This window comes from Orbicella franksi, chromosome 11, assembly GCF_964199315.1.
Source record: "Orbicella franksi chromosome 11, jaOrbFran1.1, whole genome shotgun sequence".
In the NCBI taxonomy this organism is placed as follows: Eukaryota; Metazoa; Cnidaria; class Anthozoa; order Scleractinia; family Merulinidae; genus Orbicella; species Orbicella franksi.
Genome location: NC_138155.1, coordinates 8,427,618 through 8,446,900, shown reverse-complemented (window position 1 = coordinate 8,446,900; position 19,283 = coordinate 8,427,618). Strand labels below are relative to the sequence as shown.

The 19,283-nt window shown below is 39.3% G+C and overlaps 2 protein-coding genes across 2 annotated transcripts in view; one reads left to right on the top strand and one right to left on the bottom strand.

Annotated features, from left to right (window-relative positions):
• LOC145502054 (proprotein convertase subtilisin/kexin type 4-like) overlaps window positions 1-19,283 on the bottom strand; it is a 297,387-nt gene that overhangs the window by 227,306 nt on the left and 50,798 nt on the right. The gene's annotated exons all lie outside the window — the stretch shown is intronic.
• LOC145503299 (melanocyte-stimulating hormone receptor-like) lies at window positions 1,849-2,721 on the top strand. Its single transcript, XM_081482784.1, has one exon. It carries the CDS (start codon window positions 1,849-1,851, stop codon window positions 2,719-2,721), a length of 873 nt encoding a protein of 290 aa, XP_081338910.1.

Below are 19,283 nucleotides of genomic sequence, written 5' to 3'. Positions count from 1 at the left end.
ATTAATCACAAAAATCCGACTCACTGCAAAATGCAAGCACTCCATTTCCCTTTCCCACATAGTTATCTAGCACTTATATCTTTCATATTGCTGTCAAATCTGACGGCATTGAAGGTAAAAAGTTGAAAAGTTATGGTTGTTTTTAGATTTTATGCAAATTAGGTGTGGGTCGCACTTGGGAAAAGTTTTCATCTTTGCCGGTTAAAAAACCACAAAAATTTGAAACCGCAACGGGAAAGGAAAACTTTTAGACAGAAACGGAGGGTCGCACTAGTGGGAGATATTTGTCAGTACCAGATTTCAAATTTATTTGCTTGGCAGTGTCATCCCAAGCTTTGCGGGCTTGACTGCTTTTGATGCGATCGAAATTGTCGGCCCACAGGTTGATAGCATTCTTTCTTCGTCATCTGACCATCTTTCATAAGATCGTTTTCCAGTATCTGCGGGTTCAGGATCAGGAGACGATTGGGAAGATGAAGAGGACGACGCTTTTGAAGCACTTGCTTGCATGGACCTGGCCGGTAGAGTGTTTTCCTGTGCAATCCTTGCATGTGAAGTGCTCGGTTGCGTTCCCCTTCCAGTCATATCAGGGTAGACGGGAGCATAATGCAGATATTCCATGCTATCGCCGTAAAAACCTTGAAAACCTTGAAATTGTGCGGGATTATAATAATAGCCACGTCTTTTCATGATGAAAGGCGCGAACTAGAACTGAACTTCCCGCGCATATCGTTTTTCATGTTACGTTGACAAGTGTTGACAATTATCGCTGTGATTCCCATTGTTTGGCTCGAAACACTACGGAGTCTTTGATGTTTGCCGATTCGCACAGTTGTTGCCAAAGCAGAAACCCAGCCGTCGCACTAGGCAAAGGCCGGCGATGACAGATTTCCACCGCAAAGTGAACAGATTCTGGCAAAGATTTCCCAACTGCGACCCATGCCTTAGACCCGGAGTCATGTCTTAACACAAGTTTGAGAGTTGGTTAGTTTTTGATGACTCAGTTTATGGTCTATGATATCCCGTTACATAGATAATCGGCAAGAATCGATGAACGCCCGCTAAAAGCACGGAAAAACTTTAAAAAGTTAAATAATATGAAAGCTTAAAATGTAATGCGAATAAGTAGTCATGTCGACGTCCGATTGCTATACAGGTGACGTTTTGGTAATTATGCCAGGTAAATGCCAGTAATGTTTAAATTAGACAGAACTGTGAAAAATACATATATCTTATTAGATGTTTTGGTGCGTAGTATCGCTACATATTTTTGCGAGTTGAGCCGGATTTTGACGAGCCCGTGGGGCGAGTCAAAATACAAACAACGAGTAAAAATATAAAGCGATACTACACACCAAAACATCTAATAAGAGATTTATTACTCAACTGCTGATGAAAATCATGGTATGGGTGACACAAACGTCAATAAATTTAACATAACATAAAGTCAATAAACATAAAGTAAGGTGACATAAAGTCGATAAATTTATCAATGAAAGAGGGAGAGTGTGACAGTTTTTCGTGGGCGCGCCAACCTGTACGGCAAACAGGTTTCTGCTGTACAAATAACAGTAAAACATCGCTGTATATTTGTACTGTCATTTGGACGGTATTCGCTGCAGTTGGATAATAGAATACCGTAGATGTGTGTCAGTTTGTATTTCTGCAGAAACAAGCTGTTAGCTTACATCTCATATTCCCTTCACTGTGCAAAACACTCGGTCTCAAAATTGAACAAAAAAAAAAAAAAAAAAAAAGAAAGAAAGATAGTTTCGACGTACGAGCCACGGCGAACTCGGCTGTAGACAGAAATATCAAAAGGGACATGAACCAAACAAGCATACTAACATGCTAATGAGCGTATCTGAATTTATTGCAGCCTTGAATATTTTTCTGTCCATCACTGCATCACTGGGCAATGTTCTGATTCTTGTTGCTCTTCATAAAGAGACTTCTCTTCATCCACCGACAAAGCTTTTGTTTCGATGCCTGGCAATCACCGATCTCTGTGTTGGGGTTATTTCGCAACCACTTTTCGCCGTTTTGTTTTTCTCTTATGCTGCAGCTGGGATGAGCAGTAAAGCTTTGCTTTATGTAAATGGACTAAATATCACTTCAAGTCTTCTTTTATGTGGCGTATCAGCCTTGACATCCACGGCAATAAGCGTGGATAGACTTCAAGCTCTGTTTTCCGGACTCAGATACAGACACGTTGTAACATTACCACGAGTTCGTACAGCTATCACTTGCTTTTGGATCATTGGTATAACAAATGCATCGATATACCTTTGGAAAATTGAAATTGCCCTTACGGTATTCTTTGCCCTTATAATACTTTCCCTTACAACCTCCGTCTTCTCCTATGCAAAGATTTATATCAAGCTTCGACAACGTCAGCTTCGAGTACACGCAGTACCCCCTGGACAACCTAACGGAAGGCAAGTGCTTCTGAATATAACACGATACAAGAGGACAGTTTCTAGCGCATTATGGGTGCAGCTGACTTTAGCTATCTGCTACATTCCGTTTCTCGTAACGGTTAATCCCATAACTCATGGCCGAATATCTAGAGGCAAGTTTCTAGTTGCTTTCGAAATTGCTGCAACTCTTACCTACCTTAATTCGTCTCTAAACCCGATTCTTTACTGCTGGAGGATCAGAAGTGTACGACAAGCAGCCAAGGACACAATCAAACAACTGAACTTTTGTAAATCAGCCTAGAACTTGGGGTACAGTGAATTGCACTCGGTGAAGAGCGTCTTCTTTAAATTTGACTCAAAGGAGTACCGGACAGAGCCCTGCGTTCTGTTTCTATTTTTAAGCTCTTTGAAACACAGGCAACGTTAGCTTTCGATTAAAATGAAATAATTTGAAGCATTCGTTCATTCAGTGTGTCGTTTCAAATGTTCGGTAAAATAATAAATCGCATGCATCTTTTCTAGATTCTCTGTATAGGTCAAATTTGATAAAGTGGCCGTTGGGGCCGGGGCAACCCATGCAGTAAGTTTGTCACAGGGGACAGGATATCAGTTAAGATTCACAAGCCAAACATACCATCAAGACCTATTGTATCTTGCGTTAACAACTTCGCTTACGAGTTGTCAGCTCACGTAGCTGATATCCTGTCCCCTTTGACAGGCAAATCAGAATACATAGCTAGTTTTACCTGTTTTGTGAAAGAGCTTTCAATGGAAAATTAGTCGTACTTGTACAAGGTAAGTTATTGTCTGTTTTAAAATCGCTCTGTCTTCCTGTTAATCGAAAATTAGCTACGCTGCCCTGTCTTTTTTGCTCCTTGTTATTTTATTTACATTTTGCTGAGTGAGTTTCCTTGGCAGTACGGGAGTTGCTTGCCGGGTGTCTCGACCTCAGACCTTGAAAAACTGAGACCGTCGGGTGTCTCGATAACTAAGAACCTTGACAGGAGCACTTTGCCAAATATTTTCCTTCACTGGCTAATGACATTGGTGACACTCACTTATTAGGTATGTCTGAGGACCAACTGTATCATCATGCGAATGTGCATACGATAAACCAAAGCTGCAATTGTCGACCTGCCGGCGACTCCTCACAATTTAAATTCCAAGCCCTTAAGGTCATTCCTCACATTTGCATTGCGCATCCTTACTGCGCATAATTTATGGCGTCATTAGCGCGCGCTTGTGCACGCGCACATTGAAAACATGACGGATTTGCCTTGATATTGACCTCTGTCAGTTGAAAAATGGCTCCAGCTCACCAACGAGCATGGGCACCCCAATTTTTTTTCCAGTCATTGTAATCAACTAATCATAAGCTTTGCGTGAGAAAAGACTGATCTAATTTCTATTGCTGAAAATTGAATAAATAAGAAAAATAGCAAATACACTGTGGTCTTTTCTATTTTGCAGTCAGTAACCACGTCAAGAAATTTGGTTCAAATTTTTAATCAAGGATTTAGCTTTCTGTCTGAATCAAACTTAAACGTTTATTTGTGGTGCGACACAATGTATTGACTGTAGTTTAATGCGTGTTCTTATGAGTCCGGGCTTACAAAGATGTTACAATTACTGGGAATGCGTTCTTATAATAAGCATTAAATAATGCAAAAATAGGGCATTTTCAATGCCTCACTGCTCCTTAATGAACATGGGCACCCCCCTTTTTTATTTCAAAATTGAAGTCATCATATGACAAATATTCAGTGGACAAAGTTTGAACAAAAATCTATTGTCACTTCTATTTCAGAGGAATTACCTTAAGCCGAAGAAGTTTGCGGTTGTGTTGTCTAACTTGGATTCTTCCAAAGAGCACAGGTCACGACCTAATACCACCTAAGATCTTAAAGATAGCGAACAGGAAGCTTTCTCATCCCCTGGCTGACTTATAAAACTGCTGCATTGAATCTTACGATCGGCCACTGCAATGGAAGAAAGGTGATTGGGTACCAGTGTTTAAGAAAGACAATAAACAAGACATCAAGAATTATAGACTTGTTACAGTACTAACAGAGATAGGAAAGGTCTTTGAGCAGTTACTGAGGAAACTGCTCACATCATTTATTGACCCTATGTTAAGGAACAACCTGACCGCATATCGAAAGAATCAGAGCTGTGAAACCTCCCTACTCATCAACAAACTGAGAGCATACGGTTTCTCTAACAACTCACTAGCCCTGGTGCGATAATATTTCACAAATAGGAAAAACAGGGTTAGGATCAGTCAAGAAACAACAATTGGTTGGTACGCTACCACGAGAGGATGTCCCCAGGGATCGGCCTTCGGGCCTCTTCTTTGAAATGTTTTCCAAAACGATCTACACCTCTCCATTGATGAAAACAGGTCACTTATGTACGCGGATGACCACCAACTGTTTTCAGTGACGAAGACAACTAACGGAGCGGAAAGAAATTTTAACTGAGGAAGGAAACAACATCTCTGAGTGGTACAACAACAACTTTTACAAGGAAATTTTTCAAAGTATCAGGTGATGAGTCTGGACCTGAGGAACTGTCATAAGGATTCACACAATGCTATTAAGACCCTATTAATGACACTGTAATTGATCAGAAACCAGGCATAACGCTCTTAGGGGTTACCCTAGACGATCAACTATCATTTTCGAGTCTTGTAAGCAATGTTTGTAGAAAAGCCTCCTGTCAAACTGGTATTCTTCTGAGATCACGTAGCCTCATTCCGATATCAGCTAAATTACACATTGTCAAATTTGCTATACTACTATGGTTGGCCATTCGTTTCAAAATTACGACATGGTATACGCGGGCTTTTCTGCCGCGTATACTTGTTTACATACGTTACGTATGGGCTTTAAGCTCATATATAAACGACCATTTAGATCGCGTATATACGCATTTTTAAAGGGCCACATATTTGCGTAAACTCAAGGGCGGGGGAGATGCGAAATAAATGCCCAAATATACGCGTCCTACAAGGACCCATATATACGCGTGCTAAAATGCGCGTATATGTGGGTATCGTAAATTACGTTGTATATGCCAGCACGAAATGTGCCTTTTTAGAGAATGGCTATTCGTGTATGATAGCAATGAAAATTGCTTTAACTAGAAATCGTCAATATGGCGGCAGTGGTAAAATGTCTTGTCTTGGTCTATCTGCTATTTAATGTTTGTTACCGCAGGTCTCCAGTGAATGAACTTCTAGAAACAGTTATGCGTCTTTTGAATGACTGTTTAAGATTTTATCCTAACGCTAACAAAACGACGAAGCCGTGATAACGAGCGCCAAATGCGGCGTAGCCACGAGGAGCCTGGGGGGTTCCTGCTGGTTTTCGCGGTTTTGTCGCTTTGTGCGCTCGCCCTCAAATTGCTTCAAAAATTGCTAAACCGCCAAGTTACGCAGGCTAATCCTTTAGTTGACTCATTGGACAGAGGTACCAAGGCAAATGCTGAGAAGATATGGCCTCTAGAATCACTGGTGAGACAAATGCAATATTTACTGCTTAGACGGGAAATGTTTGCATTAAGAGCAGTTTCATGTACCTCAGTGTATTCCCATTAGGGCTTTGCCAACTGTATCAGCTTCTAATGGAAGAGTGGGTCGTCCAGCCTATGATATATCAATACCTCAAGGGGAGTTTTAGGAAACAGAATGTGACTTTAGTGTAAGTCCTATTGGGTCTTCACCAGATAATTCATCTGGTTGGGTGTTATCATCAAATGTGTCCCTGACAGCTAGTATTTCCAGTATTACATATATCTTGTAAAATCACTGCGTTCACCCATATTGGTTGTGCGTACAGCATGGTTATTCCATGCCTCAGCTAGGAGGTTTAACTGGTTGTTAATTCTGGAAAGAAATATGTAATACAAACAGAACAGATCGATTATGCTGGTCGATTCCAGGATGCCATTTTCTTCCACCTGGTAGAACTGAGTGTAGTAGAACTGACCGACTTCAGTAAAGACTTCTCTCCAGAGACGCTCAATTCACTGGTTGTGTACAGACAACCCAGCAATTTTGCTTCCCCTATTAAATCCCCTGTGCCATAGCATGGCTCTTCCTACCTCTAAATTTTCACCCCCTTTGTCTGAACACACTCTAGAATTAAACTAAATATGTTGCCCTTTAAAAATGCGTATATACGCGATTTAAATGGTCGTACCTATGAGTTTAAAGCCCATACGTAACGTATGTAAACAAGTATACGCGGCAGAAAAACCCGCGTATACCATGTCGTAATTTTGAAACGAATGGCCACCTATATACTACCTCATCTCACATACTCTCAGGCTGTCTGGCATTTTTATCGTTCTTCTGATGCCAGAAAACTAGAACGAATTCAGGAACGAGCACCACGAGCTGTTTATTGTGACATTAAATCGACGTATGAGGAACTCTTGCAAAGAGCGAAACTATACGAACACTTCATACGTGACGATTGCAAGCCATTGCAATCATAATGTGTAAAGTCAAAAATGGTCTGGCACCTTACATTGCGGACTTATTTGTTGTTACCAATTCTCAGTATCACCTTAGAAATTCTGATTTCACCATACCCAGATTTCGGACTGTTACTCATAGCCTGACTTATTTAGGCCATGCCATTTGGTTCAAACTCGACAAATCTATTAGATCTTCTGAATCATTGCACACTTTCAAAAAGCGCATCAAATTGGTTGAGTTCACAAGACTGCTGAAAAGTACTTGTAGAGACTGTCTTTTTTATTTAACAGCTAACACTTGATCTTACTGCATAGTCATTGTTTGTTTTATATACATTTTAAAATACTTACAAACGTACATGTATTTCATATTTTATTAGTTATTAGATAAGTAATCGTAGTTAGGTGTCCCCAATTAGTATACATTGTATGCTAGCGACTTCGACACGTTAATAAGGTTCTTATCTTGTCTTATCTTGTCTTATCTTGTCTTATCTTGTGTTATCTTCTCTTACCTTACCTTACCTTTCCTTCCCTTGCCTTCCCTTGCCTTCCCTTGCCTTCCCTTGCCTTCCCTTGCCTTCCCTTGCCTTCCCTTGCCTTCCCTTGCCTTACCTTGCCTTACCTTGCCTTGCCTTACCTTGCCTTACCTTGCCTTACCTTGCCTTACCTTGCCTTACCTTGCCTTACCTTGCCTTACCTTGCCTTACCTTGCCTTACCTTGCCTTACCTTGCCTTAGCTTGCCTTAGCTTGCCTTAGCTTGCCTTACCTTGCCTTACCTTGCCTTACCTTGCCTTACCTTGCCTTACCTTGCCTTACCTTGCCTTAGCTTGCCTTAGCTTGCCTTACCTTGCCTTACCTTGCCTTACCTTGCCTTACCTTGCCTTACCTTGCCTTACCTTGCCTTACCTTGCCTTACCTTGCCTTACCTTGCCTTACCTTGCCTTACCTTGCCTTACCTTGCCTTACCTTGCCTTACCTTGCCTTACCTTGCCTTACCTTGCCTTACCTTGCCTTACCTTGCCTTACCTTGCCTTACCTTGCCTTACCTTGCCTTACCTTGCCTTACCTTGCCTTACCTTGCCTTACCTTGCCTTACCTTGCCTTACCTTGCCTTACCTTGCCTTACCTTGCCTTACCTTGCCTTACCTTGCCTTAGCTTGCCTTAGCTTGCCTTAGCTTGCCTTACCTTGCCTTACCTTGCCTTACCTTGCCTTACCTTGCCTTACCTTGCCTTACCTTGCCTTAGCTTGCCTTAGCTTGCCTTACCTTGCCTTACCTTGCCTTACCTTGCCTTACCTTGCCTTACCTTGCCTTACCTTGCCTTACCTTGCCTTACCTTGCCTTACCTTGCCTTACCTTGCCTTACCTTGCCTTACCTTGCCTTACCTTGCCTTACCTTGCCTTACCTTGCCTTACCTTGCCTTACCTTGCCTTACCTTGCCTTACCTTGCCTTACCTTGCCTTACCTTGCCTTACCTTGCCTTACCTTGCCTTACCTTGCCTTACCTTGCCTTACCTTGCCTTACCTTGCCTTAGCTTGCCTTACCTTGCCTTACCTTGCCTTACCTTGCCTTACCTTGCCTTAGCTTGCCTTACCTTGCCTTACCTTGCCTTACCTTGCCTTACCTTGCCTTACCTTGCCTTAGCTTGCCTTACCTTGCCTTACCTTGCCTTACCTTGCCTTACCTTGCCTTACCTTGCCTTACCTTGCCTTACCTTGCCTTACCTTGCCTTACCTTGCCTTACCTTAGCTTAGCTTAGCTTAGCTTAGCTTAGCATAGCTTAGCATAGCTTAGCTTAGCTTAGCTTAGCTTAGCTTAGCTTAGCTTAGCTTAGCTTAGCTTAGTTTATCTCCCAGCTTATCTTGAAAAAACTTAGACCGTTGATTGTATCGAAAACTCAGACCCCATAATTTTTAAAACGTACGTTGTAAAGACACACGTCCAGACTCGGCTGTCTGGCAGGCAGACAGTCACTTCCATTAATTGAAAATAAACAGGCTAAGCGAGCCAGTACACTCTACGGTAACACGTGGGAAGGAAGGGGAAGCCTGTTAAATCGAAGACACGTTTAGATCGAGTTCTCGCAGCATTCCAACAGTTCTACATCGCAGACTCGGTATTACTTCCCTTACGCTTCCCTCCTCCTCAGAATTAAACGCCAGTTAAAGGTTTATTATTGTTGTTGTTGTTGTTGTTATTATTATTATTATTATTACTATTATTACGAGAAACCGACATTAAGAAAAATGAAGATAGCTATGAATTTTCTTTCTTTATTTCTTTTTTCTTTTCTTTTTCTCTGTTTCCAAACCCCACGGAAACGCTTGCTACGCAGGCTATGAATGTTCTTGCAGTGACTTTGAAGTAAATTCAAGTATAATACAAACCAAGAACACTTTTACCCTTAATTTATTACAATATTATCTTTGAAATGATGGCCTTTATTAATACACGGTAAATCTTTAAAGCATGGAGTTCTTTGGTCGTGTATATAAAATAGAAAAGAAAGCAAAAGAAATCGAGAATACAAATTCACCTGGACTACAGAGAGAAATTGGGCAGACGTCATTCATACTAGTACTGGGAAAGGCATTGCCTTTTTTTTTTTTTTCCTTTAATGGGGAAACTGAAAAGAGAACTGAGAGTAGAACAACCGGTTCAGAAAAACGGCTCAAAAAAAAAAAAAAAAAATAAAAAAAATAAGATTGTAGTCCAGAATAGTTCTTTTTCTTTTGTAAATACCTTTTTCGTGGTCTCCTAAGAATTTTGATTTATCGAAATTGGTCTATCACAAACTTATCATCGCTTAACTGATTTTTCATGCTCTTGATTTAAAAAAAAAAAAAAAAAAAAAAAAACTTGACCAGAAAGTTCATAACGTTTTCCTAAAAAAAAATCGCGCTTGGTTTACCTGTCACAAGGTTGTAATTGATTACTTGAAATAAAACATGTGAGCAGTTTGGAAGCCATTACAGAGTTGCGTGTCCATTCAAGCGCGTCGGTCGCGTTTTCTTGATTTTATTTTTTTTTTTTTAATTTTGTTGAGTATATCATAACTAAAAAAATCGTATGATCGCTCGTGCATTTCGTAATATGTGGACACTCGTGATGTTTTTCAAGTTACCAAATTGCACTCGCCTGCGGCTCGTGCAACTTTGAGAACTTGAAAATCAGCACTCGTGCTCATATATAACGAAATGCACCCGCGTTCATACGATTTTCTATACTATTCAATGAACTAAACCAGATCTGTAGCACCGAGCCTGGTTGATATTTCATCGTAAAATGCAATAATCGTAGCGCTGAGTTGAAGTTTACTTTAGTCCTTGCATATCAACACGATGTTTTACCGATTGAAACAAGGTCTACAATTGCTCTCCTGTTCCACAGATGGCGATGGCCGTCGCTCTTCACTGAATGTATTCCACGTCCATCATAAGATCTAGACTGATTTACAGCAGATTAACTTTTTGATGGCGCCCTTGGCTGCTTGTCGCACAGCTCTGGTCCTCCAGCAGTATAAAATAGGGTTAAGAGACGATTTTAAGTAAGTAAGAGTTGCTGTAACGTCCAAAATTATTTCAAATTTCTTTCCAGGCATTCGGCCATATGTCATAAGGTAAGGTAAGGTAATTTATTTTACGTCAAGAACACGGGGAGTGGTTGCCCAAGTCTCCCGAGCCAGGGGCTCATGATAAAAGTGTTTGACATACATGTTAAAAAAAAAGATTTAAAAACTATATATTAAAAAATACAAAATTATCATACTATTAACATCTTAAAAAATATGTGTTAAAAATACAATATTAAAAAACGATAAAAATACAACATGTCTATAAAGGAATCATTTAAGACAAGAACTGCATTGGCAGCCACCAAAGTTTGTTGTATTAAGATGATTGATAAAAGCTGGAATGTTTGCTGCATTTTTTGCTGCCGGCGGTAACTGATTCCAAATTCTAGAGATGATATAAGAATACGAGCCGTGGAAGAATCTACTATTGTAAGGGCGTTGTTTTACGTTTAGCCCGCTGCTTCTAAGATTGTATGGCGTGACCCGGGGCGTGAATAAGTTGGTGATATAACGTGGGCCATTTTCTTTAAAACACTTTAAAAATATTATCAGAGATTGTTCAATACGTCTATGTTCTAGCGTTCTCATGCCCAGCAGTTTGAGTAATGACTCATAATTAGAAGTTTTCCCCATGTTCATTACTGTTCGTAGACCGTAGTAGTTAGCGTCTTCCACTTTTTTGTTGAGCGTTTTACCTATACCAATCAGTAAAGAATTACAATACTCAAAATGCGGTATTATAAAGCTCCTGTATAAAAGTAATAAAGTATCTATGGGTACTAAGCGCTTGAGGCGACGAAGTGCGGCAATCTTAGCGTATACTCTTTTCAGCATTACATTTGTGTGTTCTTTGAAAGATAACTTATTGTCCAGACATACTCCAAGGATCTTTAAATGTTCTTTGATATCAATTAAGGTGCCATCAAACTCCAAATCGTAATTGTATGTTGAATTCCCAAGAATCATTGCTTGTGTCTTGTCCCCGTTGGCTTGAAGATAGTTGTAGTTAAGCCAGGTAGATAGTTTTTCCATGTCTTGATTTAAGACGTGTTGAAGCACAAGAGGACTTTCGTCCGCCATATATTCGGTTGTATCATCCGCGTAGAGGCGGAGGGAAGAGACGGAAACAGATTCGTTCATGTCGTTCATAAAGATGTTAAACAGTAAGGGGCTAAGGAGACTTCCCTGCGGGACGCCGCACTGTAGAAGTGACCAGCTAGAGCACGTATTATTGCCTATTACCCTTTGTTTACGGTCATGCAAAAATGATCTTAAAAGTTGTAGGGCTGGTTCTTGCAAGCCATACGCTTTTAACTTTGCTAGCAGCAGATTGTGGCAAATGCAGTCGAAGGCCTTGGAGAGATCGATAGCAACTACACCCACTTCTTTTTTTTCATCAAGTGCGCGTCTCCAATCATCTGTTAATTTGATCAACGCTGTAGCGCAGGAGTGTCCCTTAAGAAAACCCGACATGTTGGGCGAGAAAATTGGTGCAAAGGAGGCGTACATTTGGTCGAACAGCACTTTCTCAAATAGTTTGGAGATTGCAGAGATAACGCTGACTGGTCGGTAATTGTTTTTATCGGTCACATCGCCCTTCTTATGGATGGGGTGACATTACTCATTTTCCATTCTTTGGGCAGAGTACTCGTGCGAATACAGTAATTAAACAAAGACGTTAACGGAGTAGCTACGGCTATAGCGGAAAGTTTAACAATCTTTGGAGAGAAACCGTCGGGGCCAGTGGATTTCTTGGCATTCATTTTTAGTACGTAGTTGGTTACGGTTTCCTTGTTGATTTCCTTAAAAGCAAAGTCAAGGTTGTATGATTTGCTTTTAATTGCTGCTATGCTAGGATGGTCGCCGAAATTCTCTTCCGTTAAGCTCAAGGCTGAGTCCTGTATTCTTGGATTTACAAAGAAGTCGTTAAATACGTTGCTGGGATTAGATACGAGTTTCCCATCATCCAGAAGGTGGATGATATAACCACAACGATAAACGGGATATAGCAGATAACTAATGCCAACTGCAACCATAATAGGCTGGAAACTGACTTCTTATAACGTGCTATATTCAGAGGCACTTGTCTTTCGTTAGATTGTTCTTGTAAGACTGTGTGCGCTTGAAGATGATGTTGCTGAAGCTTGCGATAAATCTTTATGTAGGAAAAGACAGAGGTTGATACAGAAATTATTATAAGAACGAAGGCTACAGTAAATGCAATTTTGCTTTTCCAAAAGAACATCGATCCACATGATAAACCAATTAACCAAGAGCAAATAATAAATGCACGAACTCGTGGTAATGTTACAACATGTCTGTATCTCAGTCCAGACAACAGGGCTTGAAGTCTGTCCATGCTTATGGCGCTGGATGTGAAGATCGCTACGGCACATAAAGTAAAACTTAAAGCTCGATGCAGCCGGTGTAAGTTGGAAGTGTTTTTCCAGTACGTTCCGGTAGTAAACAAACGGAGAACGGCCCCAAGTGGTGGAATAACAACTCCAACGCAAAGATCAGTTACCGCCAAGCATCGAAACAGAAGTTTTGTCGGTGGATGAAGAGAAGTATCTTTCTGAAGAGACACAAGGATCAGAGCATTGCGTTCTGATGCAAAGATGGACAGAAATATGTTTAAGTCTGCAAGAAAATCAAATACACTCATAAGCATGTTAATATGCTTGTTTGGTTTGTCCCTTGTAAGGTTTGTCCCAGTTGTAAAGTTCGTAGGGTCTCGTACGTCGAAACCATTTTTTTTTCTTCAGCTGGAGAGAATGTTTCGCTTGGCGGAGGGAATCCGAGAGCAAATGTGAGATGGAGTCTAGCAGCTGGTATTTGCAGAAATAAAAGCTGACACTAATCTATGGCTTTGCATTTTTACAGTGCTTTCTTATTCAAACAATACTGACGTTCACCTGGCATAATTATCAAAACATATCCTGGAAAGAGGGAGAGGATAATGACCTCTCAGTGGCTAAGGATTAGTACCCCAGGGAGAGGATTAGACCCCCTCTGCAGCCCGGTTGTTGTTTCTTAATAATGTTGTTATTGTTTAGGTCCTCTCGTTGCCAACCACCTGACCCGTATTATTTTGTAAAATTCCTATTGGGAACTTGTGCGCTTTATCCTCTGCCCTTTTTCTCCCATTACAAGTTGTTTTTGTCTTGTTTGATTTCATCGGTCGGAGCATTAATGGTGGTAGTAAGGAACGGCTGGCTATCTAACATAAATTAGCTGCTGAAACACAAATTAGTATTTGAATCGATATCTTTAAAAAGACTCAAGGCCTTAATGTTTGTGGTTACTGCTTAAAGATTGTTATCTGTGGAGGCATTGTTACACCCTTTAAATATTTAGTAAAATATAAAACAAAAACACTGAATATAATGGTATATGCTAGTGCATCCGAAAAAGATTGTATTACTGATTAACACATGGCGGAGTTATAAAGTGTTTATTATCATCATCATCATCATTATTATTATTATTTTAGAAACAACACGATAAACGACTTCCAAGGATTTCATTACCACTAGTATTATCAACTATAAGAAGTGATTGAAGCGGAAAGGAAAAGAATTCAATTTGGCAACAACAAAAGAGTGCGTGATTATCTTTACTGGAGAACAAAATATTTGCTTTTTCGAACCAAACACTAGAATATTCGAATCCTGTCTAAATGTTAATTATAATTCATCAGGCTGTGAACAGATGACATACCGCACATTCCAAGGATCGAGTGTAACAAGTACAAGATATTACACGGCAAGATCGAAAATAATAAATGAAATCATGTCTTCTATTTAACATCCAAAACTTTTTTTTAATCCAGCATTACGTATTGTCATTTGTCTCGCGATAACATAGTGATTGATAAGGAACAGAACACAAGAGTAATTTACATCAGTTATTGCATTGGATCATTTTTTTTCTTGGTATATCCGAAAAAATGAAGTATGACGTAAGTTTTCCAATCTGACGCGGAGGGCTGATATTAAAACTACAGTACATCCTTAATATATGAATTTTCTCTATAACTCTAAAGAAAAAGACCACCGTATCGTGGCACGGAACACAACCGAAGCATGTTTATGCTCTATTATATTTACATCATCCTAGTCAATCCTGCTCATTTACAGGGCGGACTGACCTCGAAAGTAATTGCAAGGTTCTTCAAGAGAAAGGTAAATTCAGAAATTCTGTTTCCGATATTCTCAGTTATTGCGTGTAGAATGCAAGGGGAAAAGAAACAAACTCTATAAATTCTCTCTTTGTAACTTACTAGATATCAATAGGTACTTCTTTCACTAAAATAAAAAAAAGCACAAGAAAAAGGCAAACGCGAAAATATATCTCATTTTCTTATTAGGAATTTTCGTAAAGGCCCTAACAAAAATTGTTAAAGTACAAAACATCGTCTGTGGAGCTCGTATTTGTTTCGTGTCTGTTTTGCCCAATACTTTAATAATACTTTACATTTCCCTTCATACCGAAATATCGCCTACGGAAAAATAAAAAATAAATAAATAAATAAATAAAATAAATAAAATAAATAAAATAAACAAAACAAGACAGGCCATTAAAGGAAGCTGCATAATGTTTACACAGGTTGTCGCCTGCACTTCACTGGTTTTAATCGAAGAAGAAGTTGATCATTCTTATCTTCCTCATATTAAACGATCATCCTTACAATTTTTACAAATTTACAATTCCAATTAAAGAACTACATGTGAAATAGTTTCAAGGTATATCTATTTTCATTTGTGTTCTTTTTGTTTTGTTTATAAAAAACTAATTAATTCATTTCACGTCATAGGACGTCGGTACCGACAAAAATGGTATCATCTTCTAGAGCAAGCTCAGGGCCCTCTAACTGATGTAACTTTATTTGGCTTTGCCTTAAGAGAACAAAAAACCAAGAGGTGGGAGGAATTCCATCCTCCCCTTTGTACCCCGGTGGGGGGGGGGGGGTATGAGTTACCGTGTATGTCCGTATTTCATCATAACATACTATAACTGAAGCGCTGAATTGAAGTTTACTTTAGTCCTTGCATAGCAACACGACGTTTTACTGATTGGAACAAGGTGTAATATAAACGGCAATTTAGTATAACAGAGAGCAGTTACTGTGCGTTGAGTAATCATGAATAATCCCCTGTAAGTACAATTAATTTTAAGAGTGAAATTAATCTCCACTTTTTTTCTTTCGAATGACGAAGAGCAGCATTCCTTAAGGAAGATTATAATTTACATCCCCTTTGAATTACCAGGTAAATTTAAAAAATTAAAATATAAAATTTGCAACTTTTCGATAAGTACTAAATTACTTCTGGACGCCGGCTTTAAGCGTTTATCGTACTTTTTCAGAAACTATCGCTCTCCTGTTCTCTTCACAGATGAAGCTGGCCGCCGCTCTTCACTGAATGTATCCCGTGCTCACCACAAGATCTAGACTGATTTCCAGCGGGTAAACTTCTTGATCGTGTCCTTGGCTGCTTGTCGCACAGCTCTGATCCTCCAACAGTAAAAAATCGGGTTCAGAGACGATTTTAAGTAAGTAAGAGTTGCTGTAACGTCGAAAATTATTTCAAATTTCTTTCCAGGCATTCGGCCATATGTCATCAGCATAACCACAACGATAAACGGGATATAGCAGATAACTAATGCCAACTGCAACCATAATACGCTGGAAACTGACTTCTTGTAACGTGCTATATTTAGAGGCACTCGTCTTTCGTTAGATTGTCCTTGTAAGACTGTGTGCGCCTGAAGTTGATGTTGCTGAAGCTTGCGATAAATCTTTGTGTAGGAAAAGACAGAGGTTGATACAGAAATTATTATAAGAACGAAGGCTACAGTAAATGCAATTTTGCTTTTCCAAAAGAACATCGATCCACATGATAAACCAATTAACCAAGAGCAAATAACAACTGTACGAACTCGTGGTAATGTTACAACATGTCTGTATCTCAGTCCAGACAACAGGGCTTGAAGTCTGTCCATGCTTATGGCGCTGGATGTGAAGACCGCTACGGCACATAAAGTAAAACTTAAAGCTCGATGCAGTCGGTGTAAGTTGGAAGTGTTTTTCCAGTATGTTCCGGTAGTAAACAAACGGAGAACGGCCCCAAATGGTTGAATAATAACTCCAACGCAAAGATCAGTTACTGCCAAACATCGAAACAGAAGTTTTGTCGGTGGATGAAGAGAAGTATCTTTATGAAGAGACACAAGGATCAGAGCATTGCCCAATGATGCAACGATGGACAGGAATATGTTTAAGGCTGGAAGAAATTTAAATACACTCATTAGCATGTTTCCGTGTTTGGTTTATGTCCCTTGTAAGGTTAGCGTCTGTTGTAACGTTCGTAGGGTCTCGTACGTCGAAACCAACTTTTTGTTCAGCCGGGAGAGGATGTTTTGCATGGCGGAGGGAGTGCGAAAGAAGCATTTAATGTGGGATGGAGGCTAGCAGCTGGTATTTGCAGAAATATAAACTGACACTGATATACAGCTTTGTATTTTTAAATTTAGGTAAGGTAAGGTAAATATATAAGACACCTAATGTTAAGACTGTCCTTAGGGACAATAACAAGACACCGAAATTTGGGTGTCTTATTTATACAATACTGACATTTACCTGCCAAAATTATCAAAAGATCGCCTGAGTAGCAATGAAAAGTCGATGTGATTACTTATTCCCATCACGTCGTAAACTTCCATATCATTTAAAGATTTTTTAGTGCGATAAGCGGCCGTAGATGGAGTCTTTACGGTCCTCTACGGGACGGGGAGTTGTGAGCCATTAACAGAGTCATAAAAAAAAAAACAACAAGTAATAATAATAATATACAACTCTTAAGGTTCTGTAAGGCATGTTTCAGAGCTTTATTTACATAAAATTCGACAACAACCATACGTTTTCAGCGTTTTAATTAAATACCCTCATACCTGGCAGTATGAAAGATAATAGTGAAGGAATAGAAAATGGAGAGTTTGTATGCTCTGGTTAGTTGGATTTTTATGATTCCAGATTTGCAACCATATCTTTGATGTTACTTTATTTACAGGAGGGTCCTCATGAGGTGGTGGCTTTTTACGCCTGTTGAATAATACCTAGGCATTTTACGGCTGATGGTTAATTTATTTTCCCTAGGGTAAACAGCAATGTTAGAAATTAATTACCATTTTTGTAAAAGTTAAACAGTGCCTTTTTTGTTCAAAAAATAATTAAAAAATGTATATTTTTTATTACTGTAAAACATATTTGAGTTCAATTAGGATCATTCTGTAACTTATAAGAATTGTAGACTATTATAGTCCCAATTTTTGATGACTGTTTCTTTAGTTAAAGAGTTAAAGTCAATTGTCACGAGCAAATAAATATCGGAAGAACGAAAAAAAAAAAAAAAAAAAAAAATTATTAACAATTCCATGAAACACCTGCCTTTGGACTTCAAAAATATTTGCTTTCCAACCTTTTAGTCCGTAAGATATGTTATTGAATTTAGTTTCAAAAATTAGTGGCCTTTTTCTCTTTTTTCTAAGTCTGAGACTGATGGGAATACACGCCACAGTAAATTGAACCAACTTAGCTTGTTACAGTTCATAACCTAATATCAATCTTTTCAGGTGGGTGTCCTTCATTTAAACTCCAAATGATAAAAACTGATCCCAATACCCAGAAAAGCACTTTAACAAGATCAACCTATAAAAAAATATAGACTGTTTTGTCCCCACGGGTAATCTTATATGGACAATACGACAGAAGATACAATCTACAACGGTAAAGAATCGGGTTTAGGGAAGAATTTAGGCGCTGATAAGAGTAACGTGACGTAGAAAGCTACATTACATGCGCCTTCAAATATGTAGTCACGGAGAGTTACGAGAATCCGCAAAACGATAAAAGCGATATAGCTGGTAACTGATACTCACTACACCCACAATACGCTAAAATAGTTACTTCTTGAATCATGCGATATTCAGAGGCACTTTTCTTCCGTTAAGTTGTCCTTGTGGAACAGCGTGCACTAGAAGTTGATGTCGAAGCTTCCGATAAATCTTTGCAAAGGGTAAGACAGAAGTTTTTAGAGAAAATATTATGAGGGGAAAGGCTACAGTTAAGGCCAAAGCGATACTTTAAAGGTATATCGATACACATGATATACCAATCAACCAAAAACAAACGAAAACTGCAAGGACTCGGGGTAATGTTACAACATGTCTGTATCTCATTTCAGATAAGAGGGCTTAAAGTTAGGGTAGGGTTAGATGCGATGTGATGTGAAGATCGATACTTGAGACAAAACAAAGCTTGAAGCGCTGCCCATTATAGTTATGTAGTAAATAACTTTCCAACTCATTTCAGTTGTTACAGAAGATAAAAGGAAAACGGCGTAGAGTGGTTGTGTAATAACTCCAACACAAAGGTCAGTGATCCTTCTTCTTTATCTTCGACTGTGATGAATACAAACAGAGAGTTCTTGTCTTTCAGTTTCTTCTTCAGGAGAACGTATCAACATCGTCGATTATTTAGCGCTTGCAAAATACGAGAAAAGCAGTAGATTGCATCTTTTGTTGCATTTCCCGTGTAAGTAAAATAGTGACTAGATTGCCTCTAGGGACTAAGCAGTCAATATTTTGTTTATAAGATCCACCAGGAAAAGTGCTTTTCTGGGTGTTAGAATTGATCTGTATTGCAAGCTAAGTGGAAACACTTGCCTTCAGTTGAATTTCTCACATCTTTTCTCGTTCAACCAAACCTACCCTCGATACAAATAAGTTAAATGCACCTTTCT

Bases quoted from the DNA above. Each gene is read 5' to 3' on its own strand.
- LOC145503299 (XM_081482784.1), top strand. From the start codon at position 1,849: ATGCTAATGAGCGTATCTGAATTTATTGCAGCCTTGAATATTTTTCTG.